Source organism: Micromesistius poutassou (genome assembly GCF_964030765.1).
Source record: "Micromesistius poutassou genome assembly, chromosome: 17".
In the NCBI taxonomy this organism is placed as follows: Eukaryota; Metazoa; Chordata; class Actinopteri; order Gadiformes; family Gadidae; genus Micromesistius; species Micromesistius poutassou.
This window is the reverse complement of record NC_140287.1, coordinates 3,009,947-3,032,921: the sequence shown is the minus strand read 5'-3', so window position 1 is coordinate 3,032,921 and position 22,975 is coordinate 3,009,947. Positions and strand designations below refer to the sequence as shown.

General features: G+C 46.1%; 1 protein-coding gene across 5 annotated transcripts in view; it reads left to right on the top strand.

Annotated features, from left to right (window-relative positions):
- Positions 1-629: 629 nt before the first annotated feature.
- stxbp5b (syntaxin binding protein 5b (tomosyn)) overlaps positions 630-22,975 on the top strand; it is a 32,454-nt gene continuing 10,108 nt past the window's right edge. For 3 of the 5 annotated variants that reach the window (XR_014638800.1, XM_084482439.1, XM_084482437.1), the window contains exons 1-22: positions 630-1,102; positions 2,185-2,282; positions 6,943-7,024; positions 7,707-7,807; positions 8,046-8,180; positions 8,829-8,892; positions 10,125-10,208; positions 10,778-10,901; positions 11,448-11,526; positions 12,530-12,684; positions 12,807-12,879; positions 13,977-14,124; positions 14,839-14,906; positions 15,289-15,329; positions 15,454-15,674; positions 16,072-16,259; positions 16,536-16,661; positions 18,680-18,831; positions 21,177-21,239; positions 21,348-21,407; positions 21,757-21,804; positions 22,462-22,512. Coding sequence is in view for 4 of the 5 variants with exons in the window: in XM_084482439.1 (XP_084338565.1) it covers positions 962-1,102; positions 2,185-2,282; positions 6,943-7,024; positions 7,707-7,807; positions 8,046-8,180; positions 8,829-8,892; positions 10,125-10,208; positions 10,778-10,901; positions 11,448-11,526; positions 12,530-12,684; positions 12,807-12,879; positions 13,977-14,124; positions 14,839-14,906; positions 15,289-15,329; positions 15,454-15,674; positions 16,072-16,259; positions 16,536-16,661; positions 18,680-18,831; positions 21,177-21,239; positions 21,348-21,407; positions 21,757-21,804; positions 22,462-22,512 (2,302 nt within the window). In the remaining variant the exon portion in view is untranslated. The remainder of the gene's footprint in view (positions 1,103-2,184; positions 2,283-6,942; positions 7,025-7,706; positions 7,808-8,045; positions 8,181-8,828; positions 8,893-10,124; positions 10,209-10,777; positions 10,902-11,447; positions 11,527-12,529; positions 12,685-12,806; positions 12,880-13,976; positions 14,125-14,838; positions 14,907-15,288; positions 15,330-15,453; positions 15,675-16,071; positions 16,260-16,535; positions 16,662-18,679; positions 18,832-21,176; positions 21,240-21,347; positions 21,408-21,756; positions 21,805-22,461; positions 22,513-22,975) is intronic. The other 2 variants (XM_084482438.1, XM_084482440.1) reach the window with 2 other exon arrangements.

The window sequence follows — 22,975 nt, the reverse complement described above, 5'->3', positions numbered from 1 at the left end:
GCTTTGTGAATACGGCCCCTGAAGTCCACAGTGATTTCCTTTGTTTTCCTAACATTCAGGGTATCATATTTAAAAAATAGTCCTAAACTATCCCCCATCAGAAAAAAAAAATACAATTGACACGTAATCTTTGTATTCTTTATTTTTATTTAAAATCGAACTGAAATGAACAAATGCCAAATGAATAGTTTGGATTGGAAACAATTTACTGACGTTTGCATTTATTTAAATCATGTCAAGGCAAAAATATTTTCATCAGCCTGAACCTGGGACAGCAATAGCCCTCACCACCCAGCACCATCACCACCATCACCACAACCACCAAATATTGTCACCACGGTCATTACCACCACCACCATCACTACCCCTTGTCACCACGGTCATCATCACCACCACCACCACCACCCATTGTAACCATCATAACCAGCACCACCCATGGTCACCATCATCACCACCATCACCCATGGTCACCATGGTCACCATCATCACCACCACCACCACCCATGGTCACGACCCATGTTCACCATCACCACCACCACCACCACCACCCATGGTCACCACCAGAGCTGTCATCCGGGTGACCGCCGCTCGGCGCAGACTCACACCGCGCCGCAGCTCTACTGTTTCCGTAGCCAGTGTGTGCTACCAGCAGCTGAGCCCTCAGCCCCGGGAAACAGCTCACTCACGGAAACCAACCATCCCGACCGAATCATGTCTCAGATGCCCCCGTCTATGGTGGATTAACGCCCGCAATCGGAAGAGAACCGCTCGCTGATCCATGTCAAAGTGCGGCGCTCCGCCGTGCCTCGCAGGGAGCTCGTTGGTGACACCCTCCATAACATGGGAGATTAAAAAGAGATATTAAGTGTGCGTCTTGGGCTAGTAGGCTAGCAAGCTACCCCCTCCTCCCCTTAGTTGATCTGTCCCCCACACCCTCCGTTTTCAATTTCAACGGCGGAAAATGAAGAAGTTTAACATCAGGAAGGTGCTGGACGGCTTGACGGCGTCTTCCTCCTCCTCCTCCGCCCAGGCGGCACCGGGGAGCCGAGACAGCGAGCTGGTCCAAGAGAGCCTTCAGTCGGAGCATTTCCAGCTTTGCAAGGTGGGCTTCGCTTCATATCGGCTAGCGACTGCTTTTGCATATACTGCTCAACCGACCGACATGATGACAGATGACAGCCTGGCCTGGCCCAATGCTATTCGGATCACATGCAGAGTACTGTCTGCACAATGCATGCACAGCACAATGCACCTGCAGCCATACGCAACACTTGTCCGGGGTGATATTCCGTCCGCAGGGATTGTTTTAATCAGCTGGTCCATGGCGAGGAGCTTTATTTACCGCTGTTGTAGCGAGGCGTCCGCACCACGACGGTTGTTTGCGTTGCACTGAATGATCGCCCCGAGTCAGTGAATGAGCAGGCCAACCAGTTCATCCGTCTCTGCAGTGAGCCTAGAAATGTTGTACTCATTATGTAGCGTGCATGCTTGATTTGGGCATTGTTATCGAGAAAATATATGCTTTTAATGTGCAACATCGACCAAATAATGGATCCTTTCCTTTGAATTAAGTGAGACCCCCTTGCTTTAGGCTACTTATTATGGCTCCTGTGTATGATCTCTGGTATTAAAGTTGCGGGGTGCGAGCCAGCTGGTGGTCCAGCAGCTGTGGCCCCCAAGCTGAGATCGGGATAGGTCAGCTCACCAGGTTACTGGGCAGGGCAACAGGTCATGCATCATTTCATCCCTGGACCATTTGAATGAGCTCATGGATTCACAATCCCTAACTAGCTTTATTAAGTGTATCTGCAGAATTATACATTTTGTGCTGCATGTGGTCCAATGTGTTTCGAACACAACCCCCCAAAGTCTGTTAACTTTTAATGTCACGGTTTGATTTGCTGGCATGCGAAGGCTTCTGCTTTGAGGCTTCTGCTATCATGTTTGTTGCATCGCTGTGTTTGCCCTTTTATTCCATTCATTCAGAGGACGCCCATTCTTCGAACATTGATGGACTACTCTGCCTGTGATTATGATAATGCTCCACATTTACTTCAAGTTTCTTCCAGTTAATGCCAGCTTTTAGGCTCTGGTACAATTTTGATTGTGCAGCAGGCGATGATGATGATGTTGATGGTGAGGAGGATGATGATGTTGGATGGGGATGCTCTCTCTCCCCTGCAGACTGTGCGTCATGGCTTTCCACATCAACCATCCTCCATGACCTTTGACCCTGTGCAGAAGATCCTGGCCGTGGGGACCCTGGGTGGAGCACTGAGACTGTATCCTCTATGTATTTATTTATTTATTTTATTTATACTTTATTTATGATCTTGGTGAATCAAAAGCAAAGCAATAGAGAATAGGGGGAGGGGGGACAGTGTTGCCAGATTGGGCAGGAAATCTGGCCCAATCTGGCAACACTGGGGGTGGGTGGGGGTGGAATAAGGAAACATGCTGAATTACTTGGAAGTGTCTATGCAATCTCATGCATACACTTTGTGGAGTTGTCGCTGCAGGGTTGGTTCTGTCAGGTATCGCGTATCCTCCTGACAAACAATGTCTTCAAACCCGCCCTTTGACCAAACAACCACTCAGGAAGATATACCGAGCTGAGCTATCCCCACGTCTGTTTTTTTGAAAGACGATTGTCTGAAATGGAGAATCTTAATTGGAGCAGGTTCAAGTTCAAAATACTTTATTGTCCCCAGACGTCGTGTTGTAATTGTGTTAATATACTGTTTCTACCAGCTGGGATTTCTGAAGTTGTACTATTTTATCTTCAAGGCTGCAGTCTTTGCAGTCAAGCAGAACGTATTCTGATCTTATCTTCCTGCTTCCTGCTGATGGTCTCGTGACCTTTATGGACACACGATCCAAGTTAGTCATGATTGTCTCTCCATGAGTGGTAGTAAAAGTCCAAAGTTGTTCATCATCCAATGCACAGTATAACATACAAGGGTCAGCAACGTAGGACATTGTTTTTTTATGACATTAAGACACACTTGAAATATAAAATATGAATTAAACAAGTAGCACTACTTGTAAGATATTTGCAGTATATATGCTCTCAAATACTTGCATGTTATATATATATCTTTACTTTATTGATAAAGAGGTCCAAAACATTGCGTTATTATTTACTATATCAATACATATCAATTAATATTAACCATCTCTAATCCACACTCAACTTTGGATCTAAAGTGTCGATCAGAGACACTAGATACTTGCTATATACTCAGCAGAGAGCCGCAAGCTGTAGCTGTGGGCCTTACTCACCTAGCGGCCATCTTGGTTCTGAATGTTTTTTAGCATTCAAAGATAGCAGTTGCAAAGTGAATATGGCCTATAAGCCACCAGCCCCCCCCCCCCCCCCCCCTCCCTCTCCAGAAGGAGCCTCATTAACGTAGCCTCTGCTCTAGCGCCAACAGAACCTACACCATATGCCACCGAGCCAAAGTCCTCCACCAGGCCGTCGGGTGTCAACCTGCTTCCGTCACATGCGCTGTGAACATCCACTGACCTGGCCCGGTGCAGGGCAAGGCTGCTGTTGAACAATAGAAAATGACATATATTTTCCATATACAAACGGGGATGTTTGAATGCTTGTCAATGCAACTGTAGGAAGCCGCATAGATGTGGAACCCAGTCCAAAGGTCCTGGGTTCCAACCCTGTAAGCATCCTTGGTCAGCAAGATTCCTACCAACCCCTACCTGCTCATGTATCTTATGTAACATTCTTCACTGTAAATCCCCTTGGGTCAAAGTGCCTGCTAAATGACTACAAAGTAATGAATAGCAGTGTTTTTTTATATACAACACTAATGTTTTCAGAAGAGATGGTGCCCCCCTGACCAGTGTTTACCCGCATTCTTAGTGAAGGGAGGTTGTCCTAACAGCAGCGTGCATATGGTTCTGCATCAGCGTTGGTCCACTAACAGCCTATCATGCGGAGAACATACCTAAACAGAGAGCTACTGTTTAACTTTCATAGTCAGCATGCTACGTCTTCCTCTATCCTCAACTACGGTTTGAAGATTAACAGGCCCACTGTGTTTACCTGACGCCACCCAAAGAACACACACACACACACACACACACACACACACACACACACACACACACACACACACACACACACACACACACACACACACACACACACACACTATTACACCTGTGTCCCTGTTTTACTATACCTGTTAGGTATAGTGGCTGAAACATGCATACACACAGACACTCACACACACACAAACACACACACATTCTTCCTCCACGGCGTCCCTAATTTGCGACGCCGGAGCCGTTGAGGCGATTAGTCCATTTATCAATGACAGGCTGTTATCGATTCAGCTCATTGGCCGCAGAGTTTGGAAACGCTGCTACAGCCCGCTGGACATAAACTCAATGAGTTGTCTACAAGCCGTAAATGTCTACTTTTACAAGATGTGTTTCTACTAGCGCCTGTCGCCTCATCAGCGTGCCGTCGTTGTCCGACTGCCCTTAACCTCCCACCAATCCCTTAACCGCCCACCAATCCCTTAACCTCCCACCAAGCCCTTAACCTCCCACTAGCCTGGTGTTCTTCTGAGTGTTAAGAGTGTGTATGAATGAGTGTTTGCTGTCCCTCTACTCATAGCTCAGTGTACGGCTCTGGTCAGATTTTGGTAGGCTGACCTGATCCTAACCACTTATCACGTGTCTCTTCACGTCGTAATACCCACTGTGTGACATTGAAATTCATTTTTCTTTTCACCTCTACTCTTTGTTGGCTGCGTTTCCTTTTCTCTGTGGTGGTTTGCACGGTATTCTGCCTAAATCTGCATAGTATGTGACTTTGCGGTGACTTGCAATTTTCCGCATTGGGCGTAGTGTAGCAGGCAGCAGAGACGGTGACAAGTTAACCCTCACTTGACCCACATTTTTCCTAGACATCAAACACAGCGCCGTGACGACAGCCCTCCCTGCTTTCTTCACAGCCCTCGTTGTAAAGCCAGCCTTTAGAAAAAACAGAAAACTAGAGCCCATCACAATGTGGGTCGTCGTCTCGATATGTGGGACAGGGGACACGTAAAAGGTTATCCCTGGTCACCCTAGATGGTGGTGTGGTCTGCCCAGGCCAGCATGGGATGAGAGCAATGTGTTGTTTTTGGAGAAGACAAACCACAGCATTTCTTGCACTAACCCTTGAGTGTGGGATTGAAGTTCAGTGGCAGTTGGTTTGGTTTGCTAAGCTTCTAAAATGTAGTACTCCAACCACTTCTCTGAAACCCATTGTTAGAAACTAATGGATGAATAAAGTGCCCAGTATCGCAAAATAAAGTCCTTTCTCAAACTAGATGTTAGCTGGGCCACCAAACCACAGCCTTCTCCAATGTTTTGCTGATGCTGCAAACGCTCTCATAGCTGGCCTCAGAAATGGGCTGTGGTGGGAAAGGGCTTTCTCTTTTTTTCGCTTTTCTTGCACCAAATGTGGAAGAACTATGGGTCATTCTTCTGATTAGATTTTTTGTGTTTTCGTAATGCTGTCTTTTCTTGGCTTGTGACGTTATATAAGCCTGGGTTTGGGCCCATGATGACAATGGAATTGAATTTGGGAGTGTGGGATTCTAAACCAAATTCTTAATCAATAATTATCTGAACTCTCAACTTAATTCTTAACTGACTCATCAGCTGAATTATCGATTTAATTGTATACTAAATGTGAAATCTATAAATGTGGCAGGTCTGCAGTGTATTGTTAAGTGTTTGCTGCTGTTGAAGTGTTTCTGAACTGGATGTTCGTGGCTCACACTAGTAAATCGTAGACTGTCACAAGCAAAGTGTTGAAATATGAGGAAGTGAGGAACATTATGCTTATCATATGAGCAGCATGTGTGTTGTTGGATGCTGGGGCTTGTGTTGAAATCAGAAATAGAACATAAAAAACATATTTCATCGACAAATACCAGACAACATATAAAAAGCACAATAAATGAATATGGAACAAGCCAACCGGCAAAATACCTTATACCAAACAAGGTCGTTTAAGTATCGTGCTGGCATGATGATGGTGATAACAAACCAGTAATGCTACATATTACTATTATTCTTTAAAAATGCTATTGCTGCTGTTTATGCAAGATCAGCAGATATGACGCAAGCCAAATGAATGAAACCCCCCCCACAACAACAGAGGCATGGTACCTATTAATAATCATGACGAGCCCTGGCCCCAGCCAGTGGCGCTGGAGCCAGGGGGACAGGGGCTGGAAAGGTCGAAGGTGAGGCTAGGTTCAGTAGCCGGCACTCTCTAACGGTCTGTTGCCTCCATACTGCTAAAGCAGCTAGACCAATATATCATTATTATCATATAGACCGATAGAGAGATATGGGTCACCACGAGGGTCGGTTCAACTCCTGCATGCTCTGCCTTGCTCGACCGTAGTCAGCTCAAGATCAAAAAGCAACATTGTCCCGTCTGCAATTATGTGTTGGTTTTTTTTATTCAGTTGTCTGATTGCATTATTGCAATTCCGAGCGCAGCCTTCTGGTGGCTTCATGGAGAGATCCTCTTTCTGATCGCTTTTGGTTTCCGTCTCGGTAATGATCGCTGAATTCCTTAACAAAATGAGCTCAGATCTACATTTGCGTGGGCTATTATCTCCTACGAGACAAACACCAAGCAACCAATAGTCTAATTTCAATTGAGAAGTTTCTAATGTCGTTACCTTTTCATCCTTCCAACTTACACAGTACAAAGTACACCATTTTCTTTGGTACTGGTTGTTTTCATCTGAATGTGGTTCTTACAGTAGACCATCACACCTGCCTTTGTCATCATTCTCTGGCTTGGTAAATGTTTCTTTTCTTAACATGGATATATTACCTTCATTTGTATTATTGTACACTGTATGAGAACGTCAACAGTTTATTCTCCTGAGTGAACCAACGCTGCAGGTTTGGCCGTTCTGGCGTGGAGTGCTACTGCCAGCACGAGAGTGGGGCCGCCGTCATCCAGCTGCAGTTCCTCATCAACGAGGTGGGATTCCTGATCTCATATCCCTCATTTATCCCTCTGTCCGTCCATCTGTCCGTTCATTCCTTCAGTCATTAATCCATCTGTCCATTCTTTCATTCAGTTCCTGATCAACGTTTGATGTCCTCCTCAATTATCCTTCTCACGTTCTCAATTGTTCCTTCCCTCCCCTCCCTCCCTCCCTCCATCAATTTTTCCATCTAACCTTTTATTCACCTAACCATCCGTTTCCGGATTGAGGTTTGACTCCTCCCTCATATCCTCCTCACCTCCTTGCTCAGCCCTTCCTCCCTCTATGCCTCAATCCATCCATCCCTTCCTCCCTTCCTCCCTCCCTCCCTCCCTCCCTCCCTTTATCCATCTCTTCATCCATCCATCCGTCTATCCCAGCCTAGCCTGTCCCCTCCTGGTTGGACAGCTCTCCTGTGCACACCCTTCCCTAGCACTTGTTCAGTGTTGACAGGTTGTGAACCAGTTATTTAGCTTCATGACCTAGCGGGGCTCCATAATGGCCTTTTTAGTTGTGCTTTTTAGGTCTCACTCCCACTCTCTCTCTCTCTTGTTCTTGCTTTCCCTCACCCGGGCCACCCCGTGCTGCGTGCCAGTCCTGGGTCCAGGGTTTACTCCTCTGCAGTGTGTGTGAGAGCCTGTATGTGATTCATTTGACTGATAACCTCATCTTTAGGGGGCGCTGGTGAGTGCCTTAGCCGACGACAGCATTCACCTGTGGAACCTGAGGCAGAAGCAGCCTGCTATTCTGCATTCCCTAAAGTTCAGCAAGGAGAGGTGAGGCTGGTGGGGGGCGGGCTCTACCAGGTGTAACCAATACACCGGCGTGTTCTTTGTTCCTTTGTTCTGTCTAGGTTGTATTACCTGCCTGAAAGTATTTCAGGCCTTTCAATTTATTTATTTCAAATAACAAAGATACTTCTGTTTAATTTCTTGGTTTGTATTGTGAATATCTTTAAAAAAAATATTATGTGCACATTTTCAACTTTTGGGTTGCACTGTGTTCATTCCCCAGGATCACATACTGCCACCTGCCCTTCCAGAGCAAGTGGCTGTACATCGGGACGGAGCGGGGGAACATCCACATCGTCAACGTGGAGTCCTTCACGCTCTCGGGCTACGTCATCATGTGGAACAAAGCCATCGAACTGTGAGCCCCGCTGCTTCCAAAACACTCTTCCCTCACTGACATTTTCCCTCCTTTGTGTCAGGAATTCGGCATCAAACGTTGTGAACTCTTTTTTGCTGGGGGGGATGATTGTTAATATTTATTTGTATTGTTTATCCTAGCATAAGGCTATGGAAACATTTTGTAAAGCTTAGCTTCACTAAATGTTTGTACACAGCCTTAAGAACAAAAACTCCCCATCCTATTCTACTTGTGACCACTGGTGTGTCCTCTCAGTGTTAAGAACAGACATCTCTCTCTTCCCCAGAACAACTGTGTGTTCGAAGGACAAAAATAAACAAAAATTAATGATTTATTTCTTTATACAACATTTTAAGTGAAGCTAAGATATAGTATTGTCTAAGCAGACGGTGCATGTGCTCTGATCTGGTCTAAGCAGCATAATGCAATATCAGCGGTGTGTGTACAGCGCACACAGCTTCAGGCACTGGGGGATCTAAGGAGAATCTGTGCAAAGTGTTTGTCTTACTGTTCTGTCGCTGTACTGTGACCTGTGTCCTGCAGTCGGTTTGTTTAATCTCCTGAAAGTCATCCATCCAATGGATGGCAAATAATTTTATTCCATTTTATTTATTCCATCCATTTATTTCCTCCCCCTTCCTATTCCAGATCCACCAAGTCCCACCCTGGCCCTGTAGTCCACATCAGTGACAACCCCATGGACGAAGGCAAGGTATGGATCCTTCTGCTTCTAATCCAAGCCTTTCAAACTGGCCAATACCAAACATGGTGACCAGTGGCGAGTTCTCTAAGACTGCAAGGGAAGCTCAGCTTCCCCTAAAATTTAAAAAATGAAATGGTCAAATATATACTGTTGTGTTAACATTTCATTGACTAAAGATGCACTAGAACACGGCCAATCTCGAAGACGAGTTCATTCAGAATCAGCTGCTTATCGCAGGTCGACTGACTCGATTTCCTTCTCATACATTCCCGTAGCGTCACAGTGCAATTGCCTGTTGAAGCTCAGCGTCCATCCACTTCAATGGGGCTGCATAGAACAGGTTTTTTTAGTGCGTCGAAAGTCGGCGGTCATTGGATAATGCTGTGATTATGTCCCTCCCTTCTGCGTGATGATTGGAGGGTCTGCGAAAGACTGAGTTGCCGTTTGATTGACAGCAATTTTGAACTATAAAACGTCGCCGGAGCTCTCTTCTGTCCTCAGTCCCATCGCAGATTTTGCAAGGGAGTCGAAAGACAAACTGCAACCTATTTCTTGATATTTGCTTGGCGAAATTGCTGGACAATTTTCATCGTACATCGTACGTCATACACAATTCCTTGCTTCAGTTTAACATAATCCCCACATTTCCTTGTTCAAGTTTAATATTGTTTTGGTAGTTGACCATCACTTTGATTCAGGGAGCCTGAGGTCTGAACTTCAAGTCCAGTATTCAGATCAGGACTTGTAGTGTGACAGGGGAAAGCTGTGTGATTTCTTGGTGTTCCTTAAAGACATGGAGTTGGACAGTGCAATGCCTCAGCTTTACAAACTGTTAGTTAGTGGCAATTAGTGGCAATAATTGGAGCTACATCTGCAGGTGTATAAAGGAGCTTCTCCTGTTTAAAGTGGCTCAAGTCCTACACCCGTAACAAAATGGGCCAAGGCCGTTTAAGCAGCCTAGCTCTGCTGGCCATTGAGAGGACACTGGTCAAGTCACTAGAAAAGACAGCTAGTTGGTATGACAGAGCATTTCCTTGAAAAGGAACAGAGAGGATAATTTTCATATACATAAATTGACAATTTATATGATGTAGGCCGAAAATGAGCTTCCCCTCTTTGAAAGATGCGCAGCCGCCACTGATGGTGACCTATGTTGATGGCGCGTGTGTGTTTCAGTCGATTACGTCAGGCTTGCTGTGTGTAGTTCGGTCATAACCTCATGTTGTCTCCTTGTGTTGCAGCTTCTGATTGGTTTTGAATGTGGAATCGTGGTGCTGTGGGACCTCAAGTGTAAAAAAGCTGACTACCGCTACAGTTACGATGAGGTAAGCTACACGCACGCACGCACACACACCGCTGCTCGACAGTGTTTGTTGGGACACGGCTGCCGTCCTCACAAGGAGACTGAGCTGGTTCCTTGGGACTATTATTCTGGTGGGGTTTTGACACTCTCGGAGTGCCACGCAGATGCCACACCTGTTACACCTAATGAGAACTAAATTACTTATTTATTCATGTTTCACCGGTCCTTAATTGGCTCGGAAATTGAGAGAATGCTTAATTAATCCCGGGAGAATAATTTAGGAATGCATGAAAGGCATGAAATTATGCAATATTGGACACACTTCCTAATCTACCTTTTTATGAGAAAGCTACCCATTCTGAATAATATATGTTTTTGAAAAACATTTGCAAAAAAGCTAAATATCATTCACCTTGAATTAGTATGAATTCCATTCACCACACGCCTAGGATAATGACCGCCAATCCCGTGTTCAACTGTAGCCAACTGAAGTTGTCCTTATGGTTCCCACTTTGCATATGTTTTGGTAAGTGTGTGTTTCTGTTTATGCGTGTGTGTGTGTGTGTGTGTCTGCGTCTGTGTGCGCTACAGGCCATCCACTCGGTCGCCTGGCACCACGAGGGGAAGCAGTTTGTGTGCAGCCACTCTGACGGCACCCTGACCACATGGAATGTACGAGTCACCGCCAAGCCTATCCAGACCATCACACCACATGGTGGGGACGCGTGCACGCATGCACATATACACGTGCACACACAAATGCAAAGACACATGCTCACTCACCACATGGCTCCAAATGTACTTGCACATGCAGACACACAATTACATACATATACATACATATCACACCACACGGAAGGAGCTGTTGTCTAGATAAAGGCCACACACGCACGCACGCATATAAAAGTACCCACAGTGTTTGTAGCTATAAATACAGTGCTTGGCATCGTTGATATTTGTCGTTAGGCCATAATACACAATGCTTATTCCTGCTTGGTCACATGATCCTCTTGTGTGGTGAAGTTGTGTAGCTAATGCAATAGAAAACGAATCATCCACACATGTCTGGATCTACATTTATACCATCTTATTTATCACAATATAAAAGTAATTATGAGGTGAATGTAAAAATTATTGAAGAACAGCTCTCACTCATTCATTATTAACCATACATGTTGTAATGACTGGTAATGACCTCGCTCTAGTGTGGCCAAACATTTCTCTCTTCACATCCATGTCTGTGCGCACCCCCCCCCCCCAGGCAAGCAGCCCAAAGACGGGAAGAAACCAGAGCCCTGCAAGCCCATCCTCAAAGTCGAGTACAAGACGACGCGGGCCGGGTGAGCCATGACCCCTCCCCTTAGTCGGCCGGCAGCCATCGCCTCTCCTCTCCTTTTCCACATCCTGCATGAGGCGCCGGCCGTCCTGTTGTTGGGTACACACACCGGGACGCATTCCAACTGTCACTGTCTCCTCCCTTCTCCCTCCCCTCCACCTGCTCCTCCTCCTCCACCTGCTCCTCCTCCTCCACCTGCTCCTCCCCCTCCACCTGCTCATCCTCCCCCCCCCCCCTCCTCCTCCCCCTCCCCCCCCTCCTCCTCCCCCTCCACCTGCTCCTCCTCCTCCTGCTCCTCCTCTCCTTCCCCCTCATCCTCCTCCTCCTCCTCCTCCTCCTCCTGCTCCTCCCCCCCCCTCCTCCTCCTCCTCCACCTCCTCCTCTCCTTCCCCCTCATCCTCCTCCTCCTCCTCCTGCTCCTCCTCTCCTTCCCCCTCCTCCCAGTGTCTCCTGCGCTCTAATCTGCTGCAGGCGATCAGGCTGGACATTAGCCACTAATTGGCTAGGTGTGATCTAATTAAGGCCCGTTGTTAAAGTGCTGTGCTGCATTTTCTGAGGCGACGAATATAATTCTGGGGAAATCTTTCGCGAGGGTTTTTGCGTGCCAAGCCATTCGGCCTCCTTACATCTGGTTTAAGCAAAACAGATAAGGCTTTACAGTATATTGTAGAACGCATACAGGTGTTCACGTTTTGTTAGTTTAGTTTGTTGATTAATTGAATTTGAGTAGTTTACCTCACCTAAAGAGTAAATACTAGACACTAAAATCAAACCCATGGAACAGCGCCAATTACTGGCCTTCTGAATAGCTGATTTGGCATAAGCTGAGGTGAATGATATCACTGGGCAGTCTTCTCAGCCAATCAGAAGGCAAGATGCATAGCATGTTGCATCGTGCCGTCACTGAGGTTTAATCATTATTTCAAGTCATTATTTACTCTTTGTCGAGTTGCTGTTGGCCGGTTTACGAGTGCATTTTCCAAGACGGTTTCTTGTCCTGGGTCCAGGGACGCCTTCATGGTGCTGTCGGGGGGCTTGTCCTACGACACGGTGGGACGCAGGGCCTGCCTCACCGTGATGCACGGCAAGAGCACGGCCGTGCTGGAGATGGACTACCCCATCGTGGAGTTCCTCACGCTATGTGAAACTCCGTATTCCAACGGTAACCCCTCAATGCTCCCATGGGCGGCCGGTCGTGGTCTGTAGTTCTTTCGTGCTGTTTGGTGCCAGAACCCTAACCCTAACCCTAACCCTAACCCTTTGTGTTTGTCTTCTGCTCGTCAGACTTCCAGGAGCCATATGCTGTGGTGGTCCTGCTCGAGAAGGATTTAGTGGTGATTGACCTTGGACAAATTGGGTGAATATTTAACAGATTGTTATAACAATGATGAAATTGAATTTCACTTATGTAGCACGTTTAATTGTGAACGATAGCGACCCGGGCTGATTCCATTCTGCAGTATACCTCACAATACCCCACAACACTTACTGTTTATGTTAAAACTTTATGTGAAAGTTTATGTTAAAACTAAATTTACTAGAAACTAGAGTAATTGAATGCGTTACTTAAAAATACCAACAAAAAAAAAACCAACTGAGTGAAACTGAAAGCTTCCATCAATGCTCAGGGGCAGCAGTCACAGGGTGTTGGCATCTCTGCATCTGGAGCCTTTCAAATGGGCGCCAGGCGATGTCACCCACATCATGACGTCACTGGCTTCCGATTTAGACCAATACGAAAACAGCAAAGCAATAAGCTGTGTTAAGTGCTGCCCAAGAGGAATGATTTGAGTGTTCACTTATCGTTAAATATGTATTAGATGTGGCTTTGAAGATGGAGTCATGCCCCAGTGCAACAAATGACACATTTAATCTAGTCCTCAGCTCATCTGACGTTTAGCTATGTCTCTCAGTAAAGTGTGGGCTCTGCCCTCGCCAGAGAAATGCTTGTGGGAATGAAGAGGGGGTTGGATCTTTTAAATGTGATATTATTATAGTTGTTGTTATTATGTTATATTAAGTGTTATTTTACGAGCTCTCGGTTCTAGACTGTAAAATCATTGGTCAACGTCACAGAAATTATACACTGTTATGCTACTGAGAAGCTGCTTATAAGTGCAAATTCAATGCTTATTGGCCTAATGTAGATATAGAAATAAGGTTGACGTTAAGTGGTAAATAATTACTTATAGTTACCTACCAGACCTCAAATTAACTGTACACACATAATTAAAAACAACACTAACAAATAGGAAACCCTATCTTAAAAAATGGATTTGGTCATTTAAATTATTAGTTTCACTGCCAAATATGATATCATCCAGAATACCAAACGTCGTCAGGAGTCTCTCCCTCCATCAGTCCGACTACAGATGGAGACAGATTGGCTAGTTTAATGCTTAGTGTTCAGTTTAAGGACTCCAGTTTCACCTGGATGTGTTGATGTGTCCACAGCTACCCCATATTCGAGTCTCCGTACCCCCTGAGCATCCACGAGTCTCCGGTCACCTGCTGTGAATACTTTGCAGACTGCCCCGCCGAGTTGATCGCAGCGCTGTACTCTGTGGGCTCCAGGCAGAAGAGACAGGGTTACAGCAAGAAGGTATTTCGTGATGGCCACTCAATGGAAACCATTCATCAGTAGATTAGAGGTGCTGTAGGTATCGTTTAGGAGCCGTTATTTGACGTTTGTTAGTCGGTCAGCTATGAGTGAGTCAAAAGAGAGCATCGCTTTGAGGAGGACTGCGCCTGCCTCTTTTTGAGAGGACTGAGATTTGAGATCACTCCCGGGTCATTCTCGACCAATCAGGGCATCTCTTCCCTGATTGGTTTGAGGAATTTGTCTTGCCTGTTAATCGCAGGTGTGTTAATGCACTAACACTTCTGGGTGGCGGAGAAATGTGTGGAGGGCGGGACTAGAGAGGGAGGGATTAGAGAGGGAGGTACTAAAATGGGAGGAACTAGAGAGGGCGGAACTAGAGAGGGAGGGACTAAAATGGGAGGTACTAGACTAGAGAGGGCGGGACTAGAGAGGGAGGGGATTCTTTTTGGTTACATTACCAAACCTTGATCCCTCGCTCTCTGGTCAACTCTCAAATCTTACCTACAGCCCCTTTTTTAATTAGTGATATTAAGGTAGTTTGTAAGGCTACAGCGAGAAGGCAGCAGAGACTAGCTCAATGTATTGAATCTTCAAAGCTATGTGTCATTTTATTTAGCACATGCTATTAAAGTGGTGCCCCGGCAGCAACCATGGTGTTAATTCAATTGATCAGAATGATGGGGTTAATGATTTCTATTGTCACTTTAATTGCAGGAATGGCCCATTAGTGGTGGAAACTGGGGACAGGGGACCCAAAGCTACCCGGAGATAGTCATCACCGGGTGAGTGGAGGCCAGCAGGGTTTAAAGGAATATTACCCATTAAAGCACCTCTTGATCTGTGTTCATATGTTCACTCTGTGGGTGGGTGATCAAGAGTGAAACCTGTTTAGCTCATATAAAGAAAATGTTAGTCCACATAGTACAACTATTTTCATTAAAATATATATAAAATAGTCTTTGTTGGACATTTTAGGAGGAGAGTCATACGTATTTTGCCAAGTTTTAATTTTGATTTTGTTCACAGATTATATTATTCGCTATCTCTGTTAGTTGTTGTTTAACTCTGAAACTCATCCAAAGAAAAGCATTTAAAGATTCATGTATCATCTATTATGAATTCCAACAATGTTTTGTCTTTCTTTTTCTTTCTTACGATGAACAGACACGCCGACGGCTCCCTTAAGTTCTGGGACGCCTCTGCTTGTAAGTAGAAACTGCCGCTAGTGACCGAATAAACCACAGACGGACGGAGCATAACAGCCAAAAGCTTATATTGTCTCCCAAGATCCTCTAATTACATTTTCTTATCTCTCTGCTCTGGGCGAAGTAATGTTCCAAATGCTGTACAAGCTGAAAACTGCCAAAGTGTTTGAGAGGCCTCGCGGCAAGGAAGACAAGCCGAGCACAGAGCTGGTGGACGAGGATCCCTTTGCCATCCAGACCCTGTCCTGGTGCCCGGAGAGCAGGATACTGTGCGTGGCCGGAGTCTCCGCCCACGTCCTCGTCTATAGGTTCAGCAAGCAGGAAGTCACCACAGAAGAAGTGCAGGTGCCGTCAGTTTCTAGGAGGGAAAGATGTGTGTGTGTGTGTGTGTGTGTGTGTGTGTGTGTGTGTGTGTGTGTGTGTGTGTGTGTGTGTGTGTGTGTGTGTGTGTGTGTGTGTGTGTGTGTGTGTGTGTGTGTGTGTGTGTGTGTGTGTGTGTGTGTGTGTGAGATCTGAATGCTGTCAGAACTCTGAGAACCCTGGTTCTCTGTAATAACTTTTATTAAGTATTGTTTATTTATTTTCCCTTGATACCTTTTTTATTTTTATCGTGTCAATAAATCAATGCAGTTCTATTCATAATCTTTAAGACAGTATTAAATCTATTTATATAATGGTGGTGATCATAAATAATGAAAATAATGGCTCTCTTCCTCCCTAACACCCTCGACCCGGGCCCCAGCTGCTGGAGGTGCGCATGCAGAGTGATCTGAGTGATGTGGAGTCCCCCGAGCCAGCGGGGGATCAGACCCCCACACTGCCCACCCCGGGGGCCGCCTCCTCCAGCCCCCAGGAGGGAGACCCCCCCCTGCAGCCTGCCACGGGCAGCACCCCATCGGACCCGCCCCGCGGCAATGTGCCCTGTCTCCAGTACGCCCCCGGGTTCTAACGGGTTTCAATGTCTTCTGTGGGAAGCCACAGAAAGTGACTCCATGAATAGTAAATCTTGTTTGATACTGTTGTTGTTACTGTTGTTATTCACTCCCCCCGCCTCTCTTTCTCCCCCTGTCTCTCTGTTTATCCTTCTCATCCTCCCATCTCCTTATTTCCCCCCTCTCTCTCTTTACCCTCTCTCTCTCTCTCTCTCTCTCTGTCTCTCTCTGTCTCTCGTCTCTTTCTCTGTCTCTCTCTCTCTTCCCCCCCAAGGGTGCGTGGCTCTCCTCTGAAGCAGTCTCCGGGCTACCAGGTGGAGCTGGTGGTCCAGCTGGTGTGGGTGAGTGGCGAGCCCCCACAGCAGATCACCAGCCTGGCCCACAACTCCTCCTACGGCCTGTGAGTAGAGTCAATTCAATCTTAAAGATCTTTATTGGCACGGAAAATGTACATTTACTTTTCCCAAGCAGATGATAACGAACTGAACAAATTATACAAATATAGGAAAGAATAATACAAATTCAAAATATATAATACCCAAAATATATAAAGGGTAATAAATAAATATATATATATATATATATATATATATACACACACACAAACTGGAAATGTATAAGAACAAGACAGAAGTACAGTAGTATAGTTGTCCTGTATTACTTTTTGAGGCTGTACAGTTTTGTGATTGTACATTGTTGGATATCTCAGCAGAGATATGGCAGTTGGATTAATAACTGGGATGGGTCTGTGTAGTTCTCTGGAAGTTTGTGTTCCTGGTATCTGTTGGGATCCGGTATCTAGTTGCTCTGTTTGTTTCCTCTGTGTGCACTGGAAGCACAGCTGCTTTTCTCGGTCTGTACCTCCCTCTATAGCCAGGCTATGAGTCTGTACCTTCCTCTATAGCCAGGCTATGAGTCTGTACCTTCCTCTATAGCCAGGCTATGAGTCTGTACCTTCCTCTATAGCCAGGCTATGAGTCTGTACCTTCCTCTATAGCCAGGCTATGAGTCTGTACCTCCCTCTATAGCCAGGCTATGAGTCTGTACCTTCCTCTATAGCCAGGCTATGAGTCTGTACCTTCCTCTATAGCCAGGCTGAGTCTGTACCTTCCTCTATAGCCAGGCTATGAGTCTGTACCTTCCTCTATAGCCAGGCTATGAGTCTGTACCTTCCTCTATAGCCAGGCTATGAGTCTGTACCTTCCTCTATAGCCAGGCTATGAGTCTGTACCTTTCTCTGTAGCCAGGTGATGAGTCTGTACCCTGGCAATTGCACACTGCCATTAGTCTGGAACCTCTCCTTTCATCTTTGATGTCCAAGGAGCGTGGCCAACGGGAAAAGACCAAAATGCCTATGGACGCCATTAGATAGGCCCTCAACCAATCAGAGCAAGTGGGTGATCCAGCACCCGAAAAAAATACTGAGAATATAATTACTTTAGAATATTATACATTTAACCACTATCTAACCCTATCCAACCACTTACTATTCATTTATCCAACGGACCATTGTGGCAAATTGGGATCCACCGCTTTTTTGGTTTTGGTCAGTTAGGGTTAAACGAGTCCCCATGCAGCGGACCAAGTCTGCTGTGGACTAATATCCCTTCCTGTTGGCAGGCCAATGCAATTTGCCACCATATTTGTGAATCAGGCTAGGCAGTCAATGTTTATTCACTCGGGCTCTCGCTCACACACCCTGTGTCATAAAGAACACACACACCACCACACCCCGCTGATTTTACAGATGCCTCTGGCTACGGCTGCTTCTCTCATCTGTCTCCCTAAAACAAGTGTGATGTTACGTGTAAAGCCGCCTCTAGTCACTCTTATGGTAGGGCAGAGCATTAACAATGCTAGGGTTTGTGGTTTAATTCCCAGTTGGGGTATCTCATGCTAAGAATGTATGCAGTCAATGTACTGTACCACCAACTGGCATTTACTCTCTCGATCTCTCTGAGTGTGTGTGTGTGTGTGTGTGTGTGTGTGTGTGTGTGTGTGTGTGTGTGTGTGTGTGTGTGTGTGTGTGTGTGTGTGTGTGTGTGTGTGTGTGTGTGTGTGTGTGTGTGTGTGTGTGTGTGTCCTATAGCTTCCATATCGGTCTTCAATTCAATAACACCGAGGGCTGAATTGGATTTGTGCTTCTCTTAATGTACCCGAGTGAGGTCATAAAACCAGCACTGAGATGTTGGAAACGCACATAAAACGCACAACACACACGTGGGCCTCCAATCGGTCTCCGATTAAACGTGAACGTTTTCAATACTTTGATAGATTCCGAGCACTGAAAACACTCAGTCAATACAAGCTGGCATAAAAATATAAAAAACCTCAATAGAACAGTATGTGACCACATTACTCCAAAAGGACTACAATGGCTCCCCGCCTCACCCTCCCTCTCTTCCTCTCTCCTCCCAGGGTGGTCTTGGGTAACAGTGGTGGTCTGGCCGTTGTGGACTACCTCCAGCGCACGGTGCTCCTCAACATGGGCACGTCGGAGCTCTACACCCCCTCGGACCCCTACCAGAGGCAGCCTCGCTCCCCGCGCAAGACCCGCCAGCCCTCTGGAGGTCAGCTGTCTGTCTGTTGTGTGGACTGGGCGCTTTGTGAAACGGAAGGTTTTCCAGTCCTTGGTTATTTCTGTTTCTCTTTTCCTCTGTCTTTGTCTTTGTCTCTCTCTCTGTGTCTCTCTCTCTGTCTATCTCTCTGCCACTCTTTCTAATCCACCTACAGAACAACACTTTTGGCCGTGGCTTTAGACAATCATATCATGTATAAAGATTTTGTGAGAAGTTACTTAACTTAAGCAATATTATCATCTTCATTATTACTGCCATCTTAAGCTTTAAAGCAATTTAATTGTATCAGTATGGGCAGAGATTGTGGGAGATGTTGTTAGAGATAGAGAATCCTTGGCAGCCAGCTCTGGTTCTCGTTCTCTCTCCACCCCCCTCCCCCCCCCCCCGCTCCATGTGTCTCCACCCCCCTGCAGTAGTTCCTCCCTCTCAGCAGGGGGCATCGCCAACACAACCTCCATCTGTTCACCTGCGCTTTTGAAATACTGCAGAGCTCTGCTAATCACCAATACTCTGCTGTTTGATGCCATTCATAATGGGATTCAGTCCCTAATTAGTGATTGGTCATTTTGTCTTGCCTATATGTTGATTTATTACTCTACAACACTAGTCCTGTAAGACTAACTTTCACAATGACTGAATATGGGCGCGGCCTTACGTAAAAATCCAGCCATCCATCAGAGTGATGCTCTCACCCTCTCCGCCATTGAATGTGGTTTGAAGTTGAGTGAAAGCAAACTCCAATCTGATGAAAGCAATCGGTGCAAATTTCTGTTCATCTTTCATTGCCGTTATTCGCTCTATTTTGTATAAAACACCTTTCAGAATGCGCCGTAGATTGGTACGTATCATGGCGTGCCTCCGTTACTCTTCCCATCTGTCAGACGATGGCCGGTCGCGTCAGGCTGGGTTCACGAGGTTCACTACAATGCACCACTGTTTGAATCCCACTGGGTTACATGGTCCAAGTCCACACAACATGCATTGTTTGTTGCCTGTATGCATTTTGTTTTGTTGTCTCTGAAATGTCTTTCTTACTTTGTTTTTCTGCAGTTCATTCCATTCTTTTAATTGTTCTCATTACGTAGCTGGCCAGTGCTAGATTCAAACTTTCTACACATGTGGAATGTAATGCTTATCATCTCAGTACACACAGTATTTGCTTTTACTTAGAACGGTGTGGATCTATCCTTGGCCCACGATTTTGTCACTTTCATTTTGATAATTTATTTCATATTCTGTTGATTTCTGGCTAATCTTTTCTCTTTCACCCTCTCACCGTCGCTCTCGTCTTCTCTGTGGCCTTGTAAAGACTTTCCACATGGGAAGCCTTCTTGCATGTCCAGCCTTTCTAACTTGTGTACCGAGTCTGTGAAAAAACTCAGCTTCTATCATTTCAGTAAGTCATGTCTGTCTGATTCTCTCTGTTTCCCTTTCCAGTTCCATATTCACGTTTTCTATTTTGTCCTAGTAAATCAAGCTCTCTCTCTCTCTCTCGATCTTTCTCAATCTCATTCTTTCTCTGTCAATCTCACTCCATCTCATTCTTTCTCTGTCGACCTCACGCTTTCTCTGTCGATCTCACTCTTTTTCTATCTCACTTTCACTCTCTCTAGGTTTGTGTGTGTTTGTTTCCTCTCTGCGTCTCTATATCCCATAAATCCCCGATAAATCCCAGATAAAGTTCTGTTTATAGTCCATCCTGTTTATGTAGTCTCCGTGGCTCCCCCAGAGGCGAAGGGCCGAGGTCTAGGCTGCAGTAGAACTCACCGGTGGAACTCACCGGTAGAACACACCAGTAGGCTCATTGACCATATGTTACCATCACGGTGTCCTATGGCACGGCCCGGAGTTGGAGGGTCCAGTAAATCAGACGCTCTTGGCATCGTGATGTCCTGATGTACGGAGGGGCGGGCCACACCCCCACCCAGAGTTTACTGTGACCCCCTCCTGCCTCACTCCCTGTGTTGTGATCCAGTCACTAGCTTAGTGGAAGACATCCAATGAACATTTAATTATTTGAAGTGTTTTGTCACCGGAGCCTTTGATTGGTGAACGGTGTGGGATTTTGTCAAATGGCCCCAGTGTCCTTCGACATCTTTAAACAACTTACAAAAATTAATGTTTTAGATGTATCGAACGGCTAATAAGTAAATGTTAAAAGGATGTGAGCAGGTTCAATTAAATCGGATAAATGCAAGTTCATGCTGAGTTATAAGCGTGGCATGTAGCCTGGAGCGGGGTGGGCTGCATGCGAGTTATTAGCATGGCTTGTATCCTGGCACATGGGAGGCTGACCGTTAAAACAAGTTAATTTTCTGCTCTGTTTTTCTCTCCAGCGTTGTGCGACGGTACCGACACCCCCACGGCCTCGGAAGACCGCTGCAAATCGCCCACCTCAGGTAGGCCTCTGTCGCTCTGGGGGCTTTTCTAAAGCACTTGTTACTTCAACTCTGCTGTGGTCTGAGTGTGGTTTGACACGGTTGTCTCCGGTGTCGCTGATCCTGTAGGATCTACCTCTCCCTGCAATTCAGATGATGAGCCAAAGCAACAAAGGTTCCTTGCTCGGGGTACTGTATCGCACCACGCTGCAACAATACCCTTTGACAATGGGAATGCACCATCACCGGGACCTGTATCATGTGTCCAGTGACAGGATTGATATCAAGGAAACATCCTTAATATGGACAAAAGTGACATCCAAGATCCGATTCAGGCTTTGTCAGACATTGAAGAAAAGCAGCTGAATTTGTAGAAAGCAATTTGTCCGATCCGCACTATACATGCGTTTCACACTTGGGCCTCAGGTATTAACTGTTAAAAGTTGGTATTGGTGCATTCCTATTTAAAGGACTAAAAAGGACTATAAACTTCCCTGCCATTTTATTTATTTTGTTTTGTTCTGAAACACGTTCACAGTGAAGTCAAAGAGCAGGCGCTTCTCCAAGACGGTGTCCAGTGACTTTGGTACTGTATGACCTCAGCGTGTTGCTCTGTCCCACTTCCTGTGATCTCCCCGCTATGTGGTGAATCACGGGAAGCTCGCCTCACCCCTCCTCTGTGCTTCTGTGCGGCAAACAACTCTCTTCTGTGCATCTTGTGCCAATAACAGAGCGTGGTGCCTTCAGGACGCGTGTTGTGTCACTAATCACCAGGTGTTGGGGGTTTGGCTGTGTGTCTGTATGGTCGTCATACGATTGATCAAACAGATCTGTTTTTGTCCACATGCATGTATTCTTTGTTGTTTCTGGTCTCAGATTTCCCAAGAAAAACAGCTTTACTACTCTTGTGGTGGTGCCGAAAACGCTTAATTCTCGCACACTTCTAACCTCTGGGCAAATGAGCAACACACAGTCCTCTCCGGTCGTATACGCAGTTTCTGTTCACTGCTGTGTTTTTGTGATCGCAGTGCTGTAGAAAAAAAACGACAATTCAGAGAGAGAGAGAGACCACAGCCGGGCTCTGCGGTGTCACCTCCGCCCTTTCTTTCTAACACACGTCATCAATCCATGAATGCAAGCTGTCATTAAATGAACTTCTAATGGGGGGCTGATAAGGAAAAGCTGTTAGAAGGGCAACGTCACTTCTCTCGTAAAAGAAGAAATGTCTTCTCTCTCCTTACAGCCAAGATCTCAAGGAAAATAAATTCCCCCACTGAGCAAAAGCCAGACACTGGTAAGCCCGATCAACCGTTGGAACAAACCCTGTTGATTCTTACAGTCCACCATGTTGTTCTTACAGGTGTGGTGCCGTTGTTTATTCATGTTTGCAGCCAATGTGTCGCTTACTGTCCGGATGTGTGTGTGTGTGTGTGTGTGTGTGTGTGTGTACGTGTGTGTGTGTGTGTACGTGTGTGTGTGTGTGTGTACGTGTGTGTGTGTGTGGGGGGGGGGGGGGTGTGTGTGTGTGTGTGTGTGTGTGTGTGTGTGGGGGGGGGGGGGGGGTGTGTGTGTGTGTGTGTACGTGTGTGTGTGTGTGTGGGGGGGGGGGTGTGTGTGTGTGTGTGTGTGTGTGTGTGTGTGGGGGGGGGGGGGTGTGTGTGTGTGTGTGTGTGTGTGTGTGTGTGTGTGTGTGTGTGTGTGTGTGGGGGGGGGGGTGTTTGTGTGTGTGTGTGTGTGTGTGTGTATACACGTGTGTG